Genomic DNA, 21,329 nt, shown 5'->3' on the forward strand with positions numbered 1-21,329 from the left:
AGTTCTTTCTCTGGGCGTAGCTGGTTCAGAAGGAAATAAAAAATGCAGGTGGGCATAAATATAGGGATTGGGAATTCAATGTAATGGTTTTTAGTCATCTCCCAGAGTTCTTTCTCTGGGCGTAGCTGGTTCAGTTCATTACTGCTCCATTGGAAATGATTTTGACCTTACATTTTCACAAGCTTTTAAGTTTCAATGACTTTCATTTTTCATTTTACTTTAGCCACTCACTAATATGGCCATGTCTCATACTATCACTATTAAGATCACTAATTATCATTATTAAGAACTGATTTAGCTCCAAGGTCTTAATCTACCCATCATTTATTAATTCCACACTGACTTATGTTTTGTGTTTTTCCTCTGATAATGTAATATGATATAAAAATGATCTTGAGTTCTCAAAACAAAAATTATAAGTCTTTATCAAAGCCTTGTGTTTTTAACATGATGGTCATTTTCTGAGATTTCCCCTTTCCCAACTGAATTCTCCCGTGTAATAAAAAAAAAAAAGTTAAGAAAAACTGATACATAACAGCTTTTGATATTAACAGCCTTTGCAATACTTTACTCATGTGGTCCTCTACCTCTCTTGACTCTGAGTTTTTGAAGGCTATGTGAAAGAAAAATTTTGTCAGATCCTACCAAATGGAGAGGTTTTGAGAATGGGCCCAGGTATAGACTGTGAACATATACATAAATATATATGTATATGTATGTTTGTATATGTGTATGTATATGTATATATATATGTATATAAGTATATGTGTATGTTATATATATATATATGTATATGTGTATGTGCATGTCTGTATATCTGTATGTGTGTTTGTATATATGTATATATGTGTATGTATATATATAGGTATATGTGTATGTACATGTTTGTATATATGTATATAAGTATGTTTGTGTATATATATATGCACAAATGTGTATGTTTGCATATATGTACATGTATATGTGTATGTTTGTGTATATGTATATAAGTATATGTATATATGTATATGTATATGTGCATGTTTGTATATATGTATATAAGTATATGTGTATGTATATGTGCATGTGTATGTTTGTATATATGTATATAAGTATATGTGTATGTATATGTGCATGTGTATGTTTGTATATATGTATATAAGTATATGTGTATGTTTGTATATGTGTATATATATGTGTATGTGTATGTATATAAGAGTATATGTTTGTATATATGTATATGTGTATGTGTGTGTTTGTCTATACATATATAAGGATATGTGTATGTTTGTATATATGTATATGTTTGCATATATGTATACATATATGTACATGTGCATGTTTGTCTATATGTATATGAGTATATGTGGATGTTTGTCTCTATATAAGCATATGTGTATGTTTGTATATATGTATATATGTGCATAGGTGTATGTTTGTCTATTTGTATATAAGTACATGTGTATGTTTGCATATATGTGTGTGTGTTTGTCTATATATGTGTGTGTATGTTTGTATATACGTATGTTTGTCTATATGTATGTTTGCACATAAGTGTTTGTATATATGTTTGTATATATTTATACATGTATATGTGTATGTTTGTCTATATGTATATGTATATATGTATATGTGTATATATGTATATATAAGTTTATGTGTATGTTTGCATGTATGTGTATGTGCATGTTTGTATATATGTATATAAGCATGTGTGTTTGCATATGTTTATGTGTATGTTTGTACATATGTACATGTTTGTATACATATGTGTATGTGTATATATGTATATGTGTATGTTTGTCTATATGGATATGTTTGTATATGTGTATGTATATGTATATGTTTGTATACATGTATAAGTGTATATAAGTATATGTGTATGTTTGTATACATGTATAAGTGTATGTTTGTACATATGTGTATATATATGTATATGTATGATTGTATATATGTATATGTCTGCATATATGTATAAGTGTATGTTTGTATATATGTGTATGTGTATGTTTGTGTATATATATCTATATATCTATATATGAGTGTATGTTTGTATACATGTATATGTATGTTTGTATATATGTTTATGTGTATGTTTGTATATATGTATAAGTGTATGTTTGTATACATGTATATGTATGTTTGTATATATGTTTATGTGTATGTTTGTATATATGTATAAGTGTATATATGTATATGTGTCTGTTTGTATATATGTATAAGTGTATGTTTGTATACATACATATGTTTGTATATATGTTTATGTGTATGTGTATGTTTGTATATATGTATATATGTGTGCATACACATATACACATGCATATAGTCCAAGAATCAGCTTATCCAAGTTTGGAGAGGGGCGACTAGGTGGCACAGTGGACAGACCACTGGGCCTGGAGTCTGAGAAACCAGAGATCCCATCTCAGATACTAGCCATATGGCCTTGGGCAAGCCACTTAACTCTGTTTGCCTCAGTTTCCTCATCTGTGAAATGAGCCAGAGAAGGAAATGGAGAACCATTCTGATATCTTTACCAAGAAAACCCCAAATAGGCTCGGCACAAGTGAAAACAACTAAACAACAACAGAAGTTCGGAGAAGCTCATCATTAGAAGGTTGTCATAAAACGGGTAGTTTGGGGCACTATCTCAATTTGTGAAATCAGGAAGGCACAGAGGGAAGCACATGCAGCCTGCACCGGTGGGGTGACAGCACATGCTGTCAGTAATGAAGACTGTATCTTTACTAGCCTATAAGTCTCTCAAAGGGCAGGGTTTGTGCCTGTATCTTTCTATTTCCCACAGAGCCAAATAAGGGCTCTTGCACCTACGAGGAGCTCTGTCTGTTGATGTAATTCTGTGTCCATAATGTCACTTTAGGAACTTGTTCTGGGAACACAAATACCTTTTCTGATTTGGGAGAGTGGGTTACAATAAGACAAGAGGTGACTCCTGCCCTTTCCTCTTTTCCCCGCTCCCCCCCCCCCCCCTTTCTCCTCTCAGGAGGAGTCTGTCGCACTCACACAATGTCATTCAGTTCCAGCCTCGTGTCTGGTGGAGGGTTGATGAGGACATAGGACAGTGTATTCTGGTGGTCATTCATCTCATCTGAAAAAGGGAACAGAACCAACAAGGTCACTTTTCTGTTCTGGGAGCTGCCGCTTGGCTACATTAGCATTTATTTCCTTCCTTTATTTTTATAAACATGATGGCAGAGAACCTGCACAAAAGTCCTCTGAGGTCTCATCCTAATGCAAAGGTGGCCCTGTGTGCTGGAAGATTATGCCAGTGGAGTCCATGTGCTGACTGTTTCTACAGCACTGGGAAGGCTTCAGGTGCAGGTCTCTGCCGGCTGTTTAAGGACCAACTTCATTATAAGTGGAAGGGCTCATCGACAGTGGGTTGAGCATCCCTTAGGGAATGTTTGTTTTTTCTTTTTCTTGGCCATAATGATACATGATAAAAAATACAAAATGGCTCAAGTTTGAAGAAGAATGCATATTGCCAGATTATAACATGGAGATAGTTAGATGAGTAGCCCTTTGTATTTGTCTATGCATGATGACTTGGATAAAGTAATTAGCAGAAAATGAGGCTGGATCACTTGGGAAAATACGTAGCACGTTCAATTTGTATCTTGCCATAAAAGTGAAGAGTTCTAATGATAAAATTCTCTCAGGGATGTTCTGTTGCTGAAATAATAGGACCCCATGCTCAGAAGAATCAAAATCTCAGGTGACCCAAAGAGCAGTTCAAAGATCCATGGTTAAGAATGAGTTGGGTGTTGCTTATTACTTGTAATGACTGTAAAATACATCATCAAAGACGTGCATGACTGGAAAACAAGATGAGTTTGTCATACAGTAAGAGTCAGGGAATGGGCTAGACAGTTTGAATATGCTCTGACATCCAGGAAATTCTAATGGTCACAGAGGAAGGTCTTCCTCTTCAGATGAATCCCCTTAGAGGATTTATAGAAGGACATGGACAAGAACTGCACAAGATGAGTAGGTATGGAAGGGCTGCTGTTTGCATCAGTGATGGAATATTTATATTGGCTCCATTGAAGAACTGAAGCATTTATGGCAGAGGGAATCTTTGGAAGTGCCATGAAGACTTCTAGGATCCTTAAGTTCCATATTTGTTTTCAGGGGTTCTATTCTTTTTCTATATCTATGTTCTCTTAATTCAGTCTTCCAAGTTTTAAGCTGGAGTCTGTCCTCTTTCATGGAACTTTCTCTGACAACCCTAGACCAGCACAGTTGCTCTTTTCTCTGGACTTCTGTAATACTTACTATTTATACAACTCATTGGGTACCTTACCAAATGTGATATTGGTAAAGTGCTTAGTGTAATGCTTAGCACAAAGTAAGTGCTTGATAAATGCTTATTCCTTTCCTCCCTCCCCACCTTGGCACAGGTGACTAGTATTAGTTCTTCCATTGTTTAGTTTTCCACATGTACAAGTTTTGCTCTCCCCGACCAGAAGTATGCTCCTCAAAGGCAAGAGGCTGTTACATTCTTTGCATCTATCTTATTACCTAGCTCAAGGCTGAGCTCAGGAAATGTTTGTAGAATAAATTCACTCTTGTCTGGAAGGTGAAGAGGACTGGGAGCCAACTTGTCATGAATGGATGAGGCAAAAATTTAAAAAATCATAGTTAGCTTCTATTCCCTTCTCTCCACCCACTCTATGCCCCATCTCCTCATCCTATCCCAATGGAACCTAGGAATCCCTTGCTGGCTACAAAGCTACTTATCCCAGTCATGGCCCATTTAGGCAATACCTCAGAGGGCTCAGTTTCTTTCTTTTTCTATGTGACATAGATGTTTGAAGGTGATGCTTATGCATATCTGAAGGCTTTTTCCGGGGCAAACATTTGTAATCTCCCCCATTATTTATTCTGTTATTTAACACGCTTGTAAGAAAAAGTCAGTGGCAGAGCAACAGGTTAAATGCTTCAATAATTTGATCTAATTTGTGTCAATACTTTCTTCTCAGTATGGAGTCACAGCCCATCTACAGTCTTCACATTCTGTGTGATTCTTGTCCATGTTTTCTCACAGATCCTCTAAGGAGGATTTACTCAGTGCCCAAGAGATGTTTCCCTAGGTCTTCAAGGATGGCACAATAGGGATTAATGTTATCCCTTGCTCTCACTATGTGACTAGTTCACCTCTTGTTTTTACCATAGATATCCTTGTGATGTCAAATATATGCTTCAAGTAAAGGAAAACTTTCTAATAGAACTATTTGAAAATGAAATTGGATGTGAACTCTCTCCTATTGGAGAGAGTCCTACTGCTAATTTTTGACAGAAAAAATGCCTGGCAAAATTTAATAACAATGTAGGCACAAAGTATAGGACAACCCCCTGCCCTAAGAGGCACTCATTAGCTTACCAGCTATGAGCAACCTTATTCTTTTACCCAAAGATCTTATATTCTTCATGTCTATAGTCAGAATCTTACCTTGCCCTTGAGAAAACAATCACATCAGCATTTACTTCAGTGGTAAAAGAAAAACTATATCCAATAAAAGAGAGAAAACAAAAAACAAACAAACAAAAAAACAAACTTGGCCAAGTCAAATGAAATAACCAAAATTTAGATTTTCCCCTTTTAATGATGATTTTGTTTCTTCAAAACGGCAAATTCAGAGGTTGAATAAAGCCTAGGATTCTCATAAGGCAGTAGCTAGACACAATGTTTCCAGCTAAAAGGAAGCGATCTAGTCAGAGTTTTTACTTAATGAGTGAGCAAGATGTTTTTCCAGGATATATGGAAGAGTAGAAAGATGCTAGTCCTAACCAACAATGTGACCTGAAGCATGTTTCCTCATCTTTCTGCATTCTCATCCTCTGCCTACCTCAGATGGCTATTGTTAGGAGTGACTATGAAAAGGTTTTTAAAAATGTAAAACATTTTATAACTTGCAAAGTTTTATAAACATACAAAGTTGATATGATTAAAACTATGCTTGTATTTTTTTTTTCCTATTTCTTCCTAACCCATTGGAAAAAATTAATCTTCTCCACTGGGTCATTTATTTTAAGCCACCAATACAACCACCAATGTGGATACAACTGACCTCAAAAGCAGAATGCCTGAATTGTGGGGGAGAGAAACGTGGATGTTGCAGGTGGCTTGTGCCATCTTTCAGCTATGAGTAGAAAAGCAACCAACAGGGGTATATATGTCAGCAGGTCATGGAGATGGAGAAACCACACCACATGGAGAAATGCATCAACATGGCTGTCCAAATACTTGAGACAATTCTGGGCAGGGTGTGTCAAGGACAGAATGAATGGATGGCTGAATGGAGAGGTGAGACCAGGTGGGAGTAGGGAAGGACAGGGCATCTTCTCTTTCTGCAAGGCTTATTAGTAGGAACCCTAGTATCCAGCACAGGGGGGCAGAAAAGAAGGGCATCAGACTACAAACTGCTCTCCTCTACCTAACCTATGATGGCTTTTAAGCTTAGAAATGGAAAAATTGGCAATCAGTATTTGGATTAGGTTCTTTTAAATAAAATTTAAAAGTGTAATTGAATTTAGTAAATCTTTGCTAAATATCTTTAGTATGCCTAGCAATTTGCAAGCAAAATCTGGCAATACCCAGTAATCTTACTTCTCATTGTCTTCCCTTGCACTACTTTTTCCTTTGGTCTTTTAAAATTCTCTTTTTTAGGTCCATTTTCCAGAATGTTTTTATTTCTCTACTTGGACCTATGATCCATTAAAAGAGATAGCATAAAGGAATGACACAGACCTGTGTAAGCTCATTTCCCTATGCAGAAGAAGGCATGTTTCCTGTGGGTAAATTAAAATCAGCCCTGATTTCTGATATCTGATGACACAAGGAGTGGGGTTTTGGTGTGTTAGGAGATTGGGTAGAAATGGCCTGGGAGGATCAGAATTCTGTTTTTCTGTTTAATTACCTCTCTAATGATTAAGCAACATCTCATTCATAGAACTATGGTACTAAATTCACTTCTTCTTGAATATACCTTGTATATTCTCAATGCCTTTGTTTATGGAAGCAATTCTCAAAAGTTCAAGGACTCCTGGAAATTCCTAAGACTATTTTAAGGAGTCCTCAAAGTTGAAACTATTTTCATAATAACATTAAAATGTACTGTACTAAGTACTTTTCCCTATTCCATCTGTATATCTGTATGAAATCAGATATTTTTCATATATCTCAATCAAACCACATATTATAACAGAATGAATGCAAAAGCAAACAGGAGATACTCTCTTCTATTATGGCAGATACAAGAGAGATTTGCAAAAATGTTTAAATAAGGCCATTCTCCTCAGCATTTTTTGTTTTGATTTTCCAAAAGAGTTATTTTTCATATTAATATTTTATTTTATATTAACATGTAATGGATTTGTTGTGACTTAAATGACTTACTATTTAAAAATTTGTCATTTAAAATTTCTCCCATCTACACAATAGCTCTTTGGCATCCTCTATAATTTCTAAGAGTGTAAAATCTTGAGATCAAAAAATTTGAGAACCCATTGTCTTATGGGATAATCTCCTTTTTTCTTATTCCTATCTGACTTTAGCCCATTCCTCAGAGCCCAAACCAAACTCCAGACCATTGGGCAGTCTGTCCTGAACTCTCTAATCTACTGACTCTTCCTTTCTTGAACTCCTACAATATTATGTTTGTTCTAGGATACAGATTATACTGATTTCTCTTTTTTATGTGTATATGCCTTATTTCTCTGAACTTTGAGCTTTGAGGGCAGGGACCATACCATATCCATTTTTGTCTTCCCCAAAAGGTCAAACGCAGTGTAGAAGCATAATAAATATTTGCTATACTCATTTTATGGTGTACTTATCTCACTCTCCTTTCCTATTAATATGTGAATGTCTCCGATGAAATCAGATTATAAGATCTTTATTGTATTTATCTTGTTTTATGCCTAGTGTTAGACCCAGAGCCTTGTCCACAATGGATATTTAACCAAATTTCATAAGACTGAAATATATAATTGAATCTGTTACTTGGTATTAATAATCTGTGGGATATCTCCAGTGAATTCTCTGGGGGGATAATAACAAGTGCATGATACAAAATCAAGTTTCCCTCAAGGCATGACCATAATTCCTGGCTTGTCCATAAGAACATCATGGAGCTGGAGGTGTGCCTGCCCCTGAGCACTGCCAGTATTCCTGCCCAGAGCCTTACAGTAAGGAAGGAAGATGGGGAAAGGTGAGCGAAGAATCAGGAGGGAGGATGAGGGACAGAAGGACCTGCTCCATCTCAGTCATCCTCGGGGTGCAGCCAGTGGCAGGGTGGGGAGGGCTGGGGAGCGGGCACTGAGGGCAAGCCTCTCGGCTTCATGGAGAAGCCACGCTGTCCAATGGCACCATGCACCACATACAAGCATTCACCCATGCATTGTACTGCCATCGTCCTGGGGTTGCTGGGCCTGAGGACAGACCAGGGCACCAGTCACATCGTTCCCAGAGCAGACTAATTGTTGGCTATGAGAAGCCAGCCCCAAAAGGAGGGACTCCTGAACCACGGGAATCGGGGTCCCCAAACCAAGGGCTTTCAGAAGTTGGCTTGAAGGGATAACGGATGAACAAGCGAATCTCAGCTTTGGCCAGCACCATCCAGGAAGTAGCAGTATATTACAAAGCATGGGCCTTTCATGAGAATCATTCCTGGAACCCAATTTTCAGAGGGAGATGAAAGGCATAAAAGAAAAAGCACACGATCGTAAGAAAATGCCAACTTTTCCCATCCACTGCGTTCTAGCCAGGGCCATAAACCTCCCATTCAATTCCCTTAAACTGTAAGAGATTAGAGTGGCCATCCTGATCTCCCCAGCTTAGAGGCCTGATATATATGTCCCCAGAATCTTGCTGCCTTTCATTGAAAGGTAATGGTTCTTAACTTGGAGTCCATGACTTTATTTTTAAAAAAATATTTCAATAAATTTATTTCAATATAATTAGTTTCACTTGCAATCCTATATATTTCATTTTATGCATTAAAAATGCTATTTTGAAAATGGGTCCCTAGGTTTTACCAGATTGCCAGAAGGGTCCAGAATATATATATATAAATAAATTTTTTTAAAGATTTAGAACCCCTGGTTTATATTTCTAACCACTACTGGGCAGTGGATTTTCCTTCAGTTCTAGGAGAAATGCTTATTCCAGCCAGCTACTTCTGGGCAAGTGTGAAGCCCAAGTACTTTCTTCTTGGGGGGTAAGTCAAGAATGTGGTGGTTTCCAGTGGGTCTTTGTTTTACTAACAAAAGAAGGTAACGACTGCTGGTGGAAGAATTCTCATAGAGAAGACTCTCCCCTTGAGTAACCCCAAATAGAAGGACTAGTTCCTGAAAATGAGTAAAAGGCTTTCAACTCTTGGCTCCTTCTAACATTACAAGAGTAAAGAGTTACAAGAGTAACAGTAGATTACTCTTGTTTTAAGAGATGCTAGAATTAATGGAGACTCTTGATTAAAATTCCAAATTCAACATTAATGAGTTACATCTAACAAGGGTGGGTTCTTAATCTGGAATAAGCGAATGTAAAAATTTTTTTGGTAGCTGTATTTAAATATATTTGGTTTTCTTTGTAATCCTATGTATTCCATGCATTTAAAAACATTATTCTGTGAAGTAGTCCTAGGTTTCCCCAGACTGTCAGAGGGGTCTAGGACACCCCTCCCCCAAAAGGGAAGATCCCCAATGGAGAACAGAAAGTTCAATCAACTCAATTATGAATTTGATACATGGCACAATTCTGGAGGAGGTTGGGCTGAAAATTTCCCTGCCACTAACTATGGCAAATTTGTTCAAATGACTGAATAGTAAAAATAATTCAGGATGTAAAAGTTGATTTTAGATAATGATAATAATAACTCATATTGTTATGGCGCTTTCAAATAACAACCTTCTCTCCTAACAACCTTTGATGATGGTAATATAAGTATTATCATTTCATAGACAGAAGTTATCACATGGGTGAAGGTTATTATTCTATAATGACCAGAGAGGCACGAGCAGATTCGCCCTTGTTCACTTAGCAGCTGTCAGGTGTGAGGGCTGAAACTGGGACCCGGGCTCCTAACTCCTCACTCCCAGCGTTCTTTTTTCTACCAGACTCTCACCCCCAAAGCAGTCACTGGCACACAAATGGTCATCGATTATAAGAAGCCCACTGTGGGCCTCTTTTGAGCACCATTCTCCAAAGAGGCTTCGCTCTATTGATCTGTCTTCCTGAGCTGGGAGAGGGCCGAGTCTGTCCGGGCCCGGTGGAGCAGGAGGACACGGCCCTGCCGCCACAGGAGAATTACTGCGCGGGGCCGGAGGCCGCTAGCCCCACGGCCACCGCGCGGACGTCTGGAACGCTTCGCTACTTTCTAGAGCCACGCTTGGGAAGGGATCCCTTTGGGAGAGTTTGGGCCAGGGGAAGACCAGACGAGCCCGGAACGAGCGTCAGAACGTGGGGGTTCCAGCTCTGGCTTCCAACTAGCTGCGAGATCCCGAGCAAGCCGCTTTTCCGGGTAGTTCCCTCAACCGCCAAACACGGATAGCGGTCCCTGCCTTTCGGGCTCTGAGCAGGCTCAGCCTCGGCCTTTCCTCGAAATCAGTGTTTCCTTTCGGGGGCCCTGAGCCCGGGGCGCCCGCGGCAGCCGACCCGAGCGGGGTGGGGGGAGCTGGCATGTTCCTATCACGCTTGTGTGCTCTGAGTCAGGCGCGACTCCGGGCGGGGGCAGAATTACCTTGCAAATATCCAAGGTTTACACGATTCATCACATCACTGGCTGTTAAATTTGCTACATCCTCTACAGAACACACAGAAAGAGGTACAGACATAAACAGAGAGAGAGAGAGAGAGAGAGATCAGCAAGCGGCGGCGATTGGGCCATGGCGGAGAGGGAGGCTCCGCCCCTCGGGCCAGCGCACAGCGGGGGGGGGGGGGGGGGGGGGGGGGGGGGGGGGGGGGGGGGGGGGGGGGGGGGGGGGGGGGCGGGACCGGCGCTCGCCCGGGATGCTGGCTGGGTGGCGCGTGCCCCGGCGGCCCGGGAAGGAGGACGCGGCGGGGAGAGGAGAGCCCCCGGGGCAAGATCCCAGCCGCGCTAACACCTAGCTGGGCAAGGAGGCGCCCCGGCGCTTCTCGAGCTTTCCTAGGGTCCTGCTGCCATTCAAGACCTCCGGGCTCGGGGCGGCTTGCGCTGGGGCGGGACCCAACGGGGCGCCCGAGCTGCGGAGCTGGCCGGGGTCACCAAGGTGAGCCTCCCAGCCAGGGCTCTCTCGGGCCTCCTCCTGCCCCTCGTTACATCTCAGCCCCAGGTCTCTGGGGAAAAGATCCAGTGAACTGACCCACACTAAATGTACCAGTGACCGACAATAGCGCGATCCCATTACCTTTCCCCGGAGGCAGCATTTAACGGTAGAAGTACCTTAAATACTGGGGGCACTGTTGTGCAAAAAGGTTAAAGGGCTGGAGTCAGGCTCAGGCTGATCTCGGATTCAAGTGCTGCTTCTGACTCTTAACCAGCTGCATGATCATGCAGATTTATTTATCTTTTCTAGGCCTCAGTTTCCTCATCTGTAAAATGGGTTGGACCAGGTGGCCTTTGAGGTATGTGTTGGGGTTAGTTTAGCTTTTTTTTTTTTTTTTTTGTCTGAGGAGGTATTGAGGGGTGTTGGCTCTGAGAATATGAGTTCCACGAATATGCATCGGGAGCGAGAGAGGGAGAGGAAGAGAAATAGGGAGGGAGGGAAGGAGGGACAGAGAGAGAGAGAGAAGAAGGTGGGAAGGAGGGAGTCAGGAAGACCTCCGTTCCAAGTTGTCCTCAGATACTAGCTGTGTGACTCTGTAAAATGGGGACAATAACATCTTCCTCCCAGGGTTGTTGTGAAGATCAAATGAGATATTTGTAAAGTACTTAGCACAGTGCCTGGTGCAGAGTAGAAATTTAATAATTACTTATTCCCTTCCCCTTCCTTTTTCTTTTTCTACCCCTCATAATACCTATGTTTTGAGAAAGAGAGAGGGGGAGGAAAGGAGGGAGGGAAGGAGGAAAGGAGGAAGGGAGGAAGAGAGAGAGAGAGACTATTATTTAAGAGTGGGGAGAAGGTTCTGGCTTTGTGGGTTAGGCTCTTTCCTCCTCCTCTACCACTTTCCCATCCTCACTCAAAGGTGACTAAGATTTGTTTCTAATCATTCTTACTTTGAATTGGTTTTGGAGGTAGTAAGGATTCCACTATTCAGTACTCATAGTATGTCCTGTAGTATGGTATCAGAGGATGGGGGGTTCCCCTAAGGACCTAAGGACACATGGACACACACACACACACTCGCAAAGTGACAATTTTCATTATTTGTCATTGGTAGAAGAAAAAATAGAAAAGCAATTAAACTATAATATTGGCTCAAAAATCATTTCTAGTTACCTTTGAAAGACAGCATAATGCAGAGGAAAGAGTGGATTAGCAATCAGAGGATTTAGATTCAAATTCTGTCTATTCTATCTACTACAGAAGCAGCTAATGTTACTACAGTAAAGAGAATGTTCAATCGGGAGTCCAGAAGACCTTAGTTCCAAGTTGTCCTTAGATACTAGCTGTGTGACCCTGTAAAATGGGGATAATACAGGCTCCTCTAGGAGGGTCTAGGGCACCGCCAAGTCCTTTGAGTTTTAAGCAGTGGCTAGTAGTTCTCTGGTGAGTAATTTTGTTATTTAATTACCTCAGTTTACAGCTAAGCATAGTGGGATCTCTAATCTCAGTTTGTACCTTAGCTTTAGTGTCTTCAGCATGGGTAAAGTCATGTAAGTTGTGTATTTTAATATCAATAACATCTCTCCCCCCGCCCCTCAGGGTTATTGTGAGGATCAAATGCAGTGCCTGGTACAGTTGAAACTTAATAAATGCTTATTCCCTTCCCCTCCCTTTCTCTTTTTCTACCCCTCATAATACCTATATGACCTATGACAAATCACCTCATGTCACACTTTTCTCATTTATAAAATCAGGGCCTTTAAATTTATATTCTCCATAATCTCTTCCATTTCTACATCCTAGGGTCTTATGGTCCCATAAATGGGTCTTTGTTATTTTAAGGTATGCGTATGTGATACTCGGGAGAAATCAAACCATTTAAGGTAAATGTTGAAGCCATACTGTGAAAACCTGCCTTGAAAAAAGCTAGAAAGCAGTCTTCTTTCCTCATTCTAGCCACCTGGATCTTACTCATCCCTCCTCCTTATTTCATGAGAGGCAGACATCAGCTTCTAGGGCAGTGGAGTGAGTTCTAGACTTGAAGTCATAAAGACCTGAGTTCAAATATGACCTCAGACATTCACCAGCTTGTAGGACTCTGGGACAGGTCACTTACTTTCTCTTTGCTTCAGTTTCCCCATCTTTAAAATGGGGATAATAGAAACATCTACCTTGCAGGGTTGTTTCAAGGATCACATAAGGTATTATTTGTGGAGTAATTAGCTCAGTACATGGCTCATAGTAGATGCTAAATGAATATTAGCTATTACTACATGATGGTCAGCAGAGCTAGTCTTGGCCTTTCTCTTTCTATACTTGGTACTGCGTGGTCCCTGAGTTCGGGGCTAGCAAAGGGTTCTGGCTTTTAAAGTGTCCCGTTGGACCTCGAGTCCACATGGGCTAAGAGGAAGCGGCGTCCTGCCACATACTTGCTGGTAGTAGAATTATGCTCACCATGAGGAACTGACCATGAGGTTTTCTGAGGATAATGCAGAGACAACTATGGTTTTTTTTTAAACCAAAAAGCCACCACAACAGAAGGCGGGAGAGAGAGAAGAGCCGGAGGAGGAGCGCCTGCTTCTGCTACCCCACTCCCACTTCTGAGAGGAGGGCTCCTGCCCCTGAGAATCTTGGTTAAAGGCTGCAGAGACTGAAGATCAGACACATGCGAACGCTCGAAATGAAAGGCAGGAGCTGGCCGCGGAGGTGCGTGCGCTCGGCCCTTCAGACCGCCAACCTGATCCCACCCAGCCTAGCGGAGCTCGTCTCCCCCTTTTCCCCAGCTCACACCCTTCGCTTTGGTCTCTGCTTTGTCCCCACATCACCGTTCCGCGCTCTCTGGGAGAGAGCAGAGGGTGATGTCGGGCCAGACCGGGAGCCAGGATTGTTTCCTTCTCCTGGATCTGCCACTAACTTACTCTTTGACCTTAGGCAAATCTTGTCCCTTCTCTGGACCTCAGTTTCATCATCTGTTAAATGAGGAGGGCAGGTTAGATGATCTCTAAGGTGAGCAGCTGTGGAAACACATAAATAGCAGGATGTGTGTCTTTAAAAAGAAAAAAAAAGCAAGAAAATCAAGGACTAAGGGCTTCAGCACAACTTAGCGGTGAACTTTAGGCCAAACTCAGGAAGGATTCCTGGCTGGACGCTGTGCGCCCTGGGACTTAGACTCGCAGTAGGAACTCCAAGGCTCACATCCCAGCGCAGATCACCCGCCCGGTCCCTCCCCCCTCCCCCCCCCCCCCCCCCCAGAAACATACCCTCATCGCATGGGAAGGGAGGGGAAGGAGGCACGGGGGCCGCATCTCTAGCACGCTGTGGAAAAACGTTCCCGGGTTAAGACCCCACGTGTGCTAAGTCACAGATACGCGCCTCCTCCCCAACTGGTGTCAACCCGGCAGGAGAGCGGGGGCCGGGCTTCGGTGGGAAGGTGCTCTGCCGCCCGCCACTTACCGTAGCCCGTGGTGGGGAGCCCGAGATGCTTCATTCGGTTTTTGACCAGCTCCGACAGCTCCTGGCGCTCGGAGCGCCGATAGAGGCTCAGGCGCTGCTGGTTGATCCACTCGGCGGTCTTGCTGGTGTGCTTGTGGCCCTTGCGGCTGAGGCGGCGCGCCCACTGCATGCTCTTGCGCCGCAGGAGGGGGTGGTCTGACTGGTCGCTGGTGCAGGAGTTGCGGTGAGGGCGGTGGTGGCTGGTTCCGCTCCCGGACCTGCTGCTCCAGTGGTCCTTGATGTCCTTGGTGTCTTCACAGTCCTCCACGTTAACGGAGATTTGGGACTGGGCAAACCAACGAAAATGGGCAAGGTGAGGGGGGGGGCAGCAGGACCAAGGGGAAAAAACACGGGTTCCCATCCCAGCTGTGGCCCTAAGCTGCTGCTTCTTAGTGGCCCTCATCCTTGAACAAGGAGACGGGGCCAGATCGTTTTTACATTTTATTTATTTGTTTCAATATTTCTATATTTAATATATTTATGTTTATATTATTTCACCAATCAACTAACTCATTTATTTATCCTTTGCAGCTCTAATAGCCCACTTTCTATATTCTGAGTATGGGCTGAGTGTCAGGCTATCCTTGATGTTGGAAGACTAGTTTAGCTCCACTAGAACTGGAGACGGGGTATTGAATATTTTGACAACAGTAATTCTCCCAAATCTGTACCAGTAGGGAGGTGGAGGGTCTTCCTACATGAAGAAATCACAGATGTTTGAATTAAGAATAGCAGATCCCTAGGCAGAGGTGGATAGCTAGGGAAACATCCCCTGGTACATAACAATATCTGGCCACATACTGCTAGATAAATATATTCATTTCAATACATTACTGTAAACTACCCCCTAAGAAACTGTTTTCATTTGTTCTCCATCTTCATCTTGTCGCCCCAACTACACCATAGGCAAAGAACATAAGTCCTTCTCTTATTGCCCTCACAGCGCCCCTAACCGGGGAAGGGGCTGTGGGGAGCACAGTAAGTACTTGAATGGACTTGGAATGACTGTGGAGTTTTATTCTTTCATCGCAGTCAGAAACTGCAGTAAGTAGAAGAGAGTTAAAAAGAAGCGAACACCTCCTTTTGGCCACACTACTTCTTGTAGCAAATCTCTAAGATTCTCCTCCCTGCTGCCCTAGCTTTTGTTGGATCCAAAGGATCTGTGTCAAAGCATAGCATCTTTATCTATATCAGTTCATGCAAACTGGGACTTTATGGTTCAGGCAGGATTTTCTATAATGATTGTGAGATACCAAATTGGCTTTTTAAAATATTCAGTTAACATTTGAAGGGCAAATATTACTCACCTGGGCTCTGAGGTCATGAGGCTGTACAAAAGAAAATTACATGCAGTTTGGGTTAATTCAGAATGTATCACCAGTCTTCCAGACTCTTCTTGCCCCCCGGCTAGGCCCTAAGTCTTAGGCCAAGGTCCACAAGAGAGCAGGAGCTCACATCCTCTTAAGTGAACACTATAGAAAATCCTTAGAATCAGATGCTCTGATTTCTCTGATGATTATATCAGCTGGCAACACAGGGCTTTAAAATCAGATTCTCAGTGCAAACCCATTGCACACTGAAGTTGATCCAGGATCTCAAGAGATCAACTTGGCATCCTCCAACAGGAATGCCTTTTCACCTGCCGTGTTAAGCCACATTTCTCAGCTGTTTCACTGTGTAACACCAAGGGGACACTGGCTCCCGATGTAGCAAATTAGCATCTAAATACTGCATCCACAGCAGGATGGCACACCAGGAACTTAAAAATAACAACAACCAACAGGTAAATTAAAAGAAAAGAAGCCAAAGGATAAAAGAGTAGAGCTGGCAAATGCAGAAATGCTGTGGCCTTGTAGTTCCCAATGGTCATAGAAGGAGTTATGAACCAGGAAGCAAGGGACTTAAATTAGATCCTTGGATTCGCTACTAACTTCTTAGATTTTGCTGGGCAAGTTCCTTCTACAGCCTAAGCCACAGCTCAACCATATGTTAAATAAATGAGTTGGATTAGATGATCTCTGAGGTTTTTTCCAGCTTTGATATGCAATAAGAACTAAACTGAATTTCTCAGCTGTGAAATTCCCAGCAGCACTGATGGGGAGACTCCTCCCCCTGGGATATTAGGAGTGAGTCATCTGAGTTGGCAAATTCTGAGGTTGGTTCCACTCCCTACCTCTGATGTGGAAAACATGTGAGACTCTGTCCTGTAGATGCCGATGGGGATTTCAGCACTAGATGAGCAGAGCTTCTGAAAGAGGCGTCCGTAGGTCCGGATCCACAGGTCATCATCTGTGATCTTCATCTGGGGCACGAAAAAGTCTTTTAGGAAGAAACTGGGCACTAAGACTGATAAACGTTTGAGGAACTCTTTAAAAACACGAACAATGTACACACCTTTTGGACTGTTTCTCAGGGTGCTTGTTTAATTTGCACACTACACTCTTTATGAGCCTAGCCTAGATTATTTAGTGTTCCCCAAACATATCCTGTGCCTTTTTCTCTCTACACTTTACTTACATTATTCCCTAGGCCTAGATTGCCACTATCTTCAAATCTAATCTTTTATTCACTAGTCAGGCCAAATTCTATTCTAATCCAAACATTGGTTAAATACCTTGGACAAGCAAGGTACCATGCTGGGTTATGAGGAATGACAGATATAATCAAGATCTTACTGCTAAAGAGCTTATGTTCTTTAAAAAATTCTTTCTAATTATTTTTTAATTAAAAATAGGAACTTACATTTTAATTGAACAAAAGGTGCATACACAAATGATTGAATTACAAGGAAGAGATCCAGGTAAAGTGCTATGAAATTTGAGGGATGGGGAGAGATTACTTTAATTTGAGCCAAGGCTTTTTAGGAAAGGCAAAGTTATGGCATGAGTTAGATCTTGAAGAAAGGGATGGACTTCAAAAATGGAGATTTGAGAGGTGTATTGTGGTGGTGGTAAATGGGGAAAGTCATCCATTGTAAGTATGTCAAGTCATATGAAAATGGCATGGGAAGAGCACAATAGAAGAGGGAATGTATGATTTGTTTTGGCTGCAATGTAGAGTGACTGGAAGAAAAGTAGTTTGAAATAAACTAGATTTAGTATTTGTGGTTTATTTCATAGGCAATGGGGATCCAGTGAAGATTTTTAAGGAAAGCAGTGGCAGAATTATAGGAGGACTTTTTGGGCAGCAGTATAAAGACACTGGAGAAGGGATAAACTGGAGACTGAAAGACCATCCCAGGTAGGTTACCCTTTATTTAAGACCTTCAAGCAGTTGGGTAGATTATAGTGGAGATTCTCTTTGGATATAGGATAGACCAGGTGGCTGCTGAGATCTCTGCCAACTCTCATAACTCTGGGATTCTTTGATGCTCCCATAACAATACTCCATAGTCAGGGACTTGAACTAGAGTGGCTACAGTAGGTATGGAAGGAGATCAGATGATGAAGTTATTTCTAAAATAGAAATGTCTTAACTATTTTGAATCTCAAACTCAACAATACTAAAACTCAACTCATCATCTGCACTCCTTCTTCCCCCATTCTGGGATTTTTCTCCCAACTTTCCTATTTCTGTTGATAACCAATCTCTCAGTCACTTTGGTTTGATACCTTGGAGTTCTCCTATACCTAATTAGTTGCTGAATCCTGTTGATCCTTTTTTCATGTCTCTCACATCTATTCCTTCCTTTCCATTCTAGTTCAGACTCTAACCACCTGTAATTTAGACTATTAAAATAGCTTCCCGTTTGATCTTCCGGCCTCAAGACTCTCCTTTCTCCAAACCATCCTTTATGCAGCTGCTAAAGTAAAGTTCTAGGACACAGGCCTGACTATATCTATTTAATTAAAGGACTTTAAATAATTCCTTATTGTGTTTAGGCTAAGAGACAAACTGCTTAGTTTGGCATTCAAGACCCTCCATATTCTGGTTCCAGCATACCTTTCTAGTCTCATTTAAAATTATTCTCTAGCCATTCTGGATTGTCAGTTTCTCCCCAATATTATCCTAGGCTTTCCTACTTCTGTGTATTTGTTAAGACAACCTTATATATCTAGAATTTGCATACTCCTTGTCTTTGTCTTTCAAAGTTTTTTTCTTCCTTCAAAGTTTAGGTCAGATATCCATTTCTTCCATGATACCTAATGCTTTTCCCCCAATAACTAAAAACATCCTCTCCTTCCTCAATTTTTCCTATAGAACTCTGTATGACATCTTTTTTGACCTACCTTGTATTGTACTTCTTTGGATTCAAGTCTTCTTCCCCTATCCCTAACCAGAGTAGATTGTAAGTTCCTTGAGGACAATGACTGTGACATTTAAAAAATTTTTGTATCAAGGATGTTCAAATAGTAGTACATAATTAAAAGTACAATAATTCAGTGAAATGGGAGAGATCATAGATCTGGAATAAGGGTTTATGAATTTGTTTTAAAATATTTTAAAACTGTAGTTCAATATAATTGTTTTCTTTTGTAGTTCTGTGTGTTTTATTTTATACATTCAAAAATATTATTCTGAGATGGGGTCTTTAGGCTTCATCAATTTTCCAAGAAACAAAAATGATCAAGAACCCATCATCTAGAACTGGAACAGACTTAGAGACTATGTTGTCTCCAAGCTCAACCCCTCATTTTACAGATGAGACTGATGTCCAGTTGATTTGTCCATCATCATACAAGTGGTAAGTGAAATGTATGGGATTTGAACCTAAGTTCTTTGGCTCTAAATCTAATGAATGCACTTGCCATTCATTATACTTCCATACTGTCTCTCTGAGAGTCAAAGATGATGTCAGTGTAAAGGGTCTGAATGACTAGGAGAATGGAAGCACCATCATTAGACACAGAGGTTAGAGGTTTGGAGAAGGGCAGATTTTAGTAGCAGAGGAGACAATGAGGTTGGTTTTAGACTCTTGAATTTGAAGCATTGGTCCACAACCTCTAAGTAGAATAATATCCAGAAAATCATTGAAATATGGAAGAAACCTTTACTTACAGCACAGAGGTATCCTGATCCTGGGGTTGTGTCAAGACCCAGCAATAACCTCGTAATTGAGATCATGTAGTCCTTCACAAATGACTGGGAGGAGATGAGGAAAGGATAGATAGAGAGCAAGAATGTAATAAACTGGCACAAATAGCTATGCCTATGGATTCAATTCTAATCAAGCACATGTATCGTGATTGTCATCCACAGAGCCCACTCACAAACTGTTGCATATGTGAACACATACACACACACACACACACACACACACACACACATCCATAGAAATGATAATGGTCTGAGTTTGGCCCCAGAGAAGAACTGAGAAAATGCGCTTCTGCCTTTTTGCAGAAATGAAGCCTTTGCAGGGAGAATACTGGATATACTGTCAGATATACTGATATGTTGGTTGGTTTTTTATACTGCTTCCTTCCCTGTTCCTTTTTAACATTTTTTGATTATAATAGATGATTTATGAGTTTGGGGGGAAGGATATATTTGAAAATGAATGTGATGTAAAGAGAGAAGATATCAATACTTTTTTTTTTTTTTTTAAAGAACATACATAGGGCACACACACAGAATTTCTCCCCACCCAGACAAATCCCATAAGGCATTACATATACTCCTGCTTTCCCTTTATTCCTCTATTGATTATCTGTGGCTGCCCAGACCACATGGGACAGCAGGGTCATGAAGAACTGCCACTAAGGGGAGTCTTTTCTTTTTTACTTTTCCTTGAGTCCTCTCTTGACCTGGGACCAGATGTCATGGGGAGGCAAGTTGGGAAGAACACAGATGTTCACACCACTTGGATGAGCTGGGAATCACCAACTATTGGCCTTTCAAAGAGGTAGGGTACTACCAGGCTTTACCATCTGCCCTCCCTCTACTTCCTAAAGTCTTTCAAGACTTAACCCGAGTTCCAAGGCCTAGCTGACTTTTTTTTAGGTCTTTCTTCTAACCTACAGCTGAATTCTTTTATATGGATTATTTCCCTCACTTAGTGTAGGGATCATCTAGTTTTATCTATTTGCATCCTTGGTGCTAAGTACAGTCCTTGGCACATAGTAAGAATTTAATAAATTTCATTCAAGCCTTTTTATTCATTCACTCCTATATTAAGACATATAGGACTATCACATTTGGATACAAACACATTTATCCCCCACTGGACACACATACTCACAAACTATTATATGCATGGACAGACACACAGACCTTCTGCACTGTGTCCCTCTTTTCCCCCAAATTACACATAACACACTAAATGCAGAAACACACAGAATCCCTCTCTTATCCAGGGGAAGCACTTTGAATTATCCACTTACTCAAGGTGCAGATCTCTCCAGTGCCTTACAACCCACCTGATAGAGCAAGGTATCCAACATACTAATGCTGAAAACTCTGCCTGCTGCAAATGGGAGGCGGAACATGAAGGCCAGATTAGAACCGTTCTCTCTCTCCCTCTGTAGGAAAGAACACAACATAAAGCTTAAGGTGTCACTGAGAGGGAAAGAACCAGAAAATCAAAAGGGTAGGATCCCCATGAAACATCACAGTTTGGTCACACCAAACACACATCAAATACTTGATGGCAATAA

At 41.2% G+C, this 21,329-nt stretch overlaps 1 protein-coding gene across 8 annotated transcripts in view; it reads right to left on the reverse strand.

Annotated features, from left to right (window-relative positions):
- Positions 1-21,329, reverse strand: part of KCNT1 (potassium sodium-activated channel subfamily T member 1) — a 221,020-nt gene that overhangs the window by 6,710 nt on the left and 192,981 nt on the right. For 4 of the 8 annotated variants that reach the window (XM_031954966.1, XM_031954965.1, XM_003757498.3 and 1 more), the window contains 7 exons: positions 21,093-21,194; positions 19,735-19,818; positions 16,910-17,038; positions 16,044-16,064; positions 14,698-15,022; positions 10,740-10,802; positions 3,001-3,085 (listed from right to left, as the gene is read on the reverse strand). In XM_031954966.1, coding sequence (XP_031810826.1) covers positions 3,001-3,085; positions 10,740-10,802; positions 14,698-15,022; positions 16,044-16,064; positions 16,910-17,038; positions 19,735-19,818; positions 21,093-21,194 — 809 coding nt within the window. The remainder of the gene's footprint in view (positions 1-3,000; positions 3,086-10,739; positions 10,803-14,697; positions 15,023-16,043; positions 16,065-16,909; positions 17,039-19,734; positions 19,819-21,092; positions 21,195-21,329) is intronic. The other 4 variants (XM_031954968.1, XM_031954971.1, XM_031954967.1 and 1 more) reach the window with 3 other exon arrangements.

Source organism: Sarcophilus harrisii, chromosome 2 (assembly GCF_902635505.1).
Source record: "Sarcophilus harrisii chromosome 2, mSarHar1.11, whole genome shotgun sequence".
NCBI classification, from domain to species: domain Eukaryota; kingdom Metazoa; phylum Chordata; class Mammalia; order Dasyuromorphia; family Dasyuridae; genus Sarcophilus; species Sarcophilus harrisii.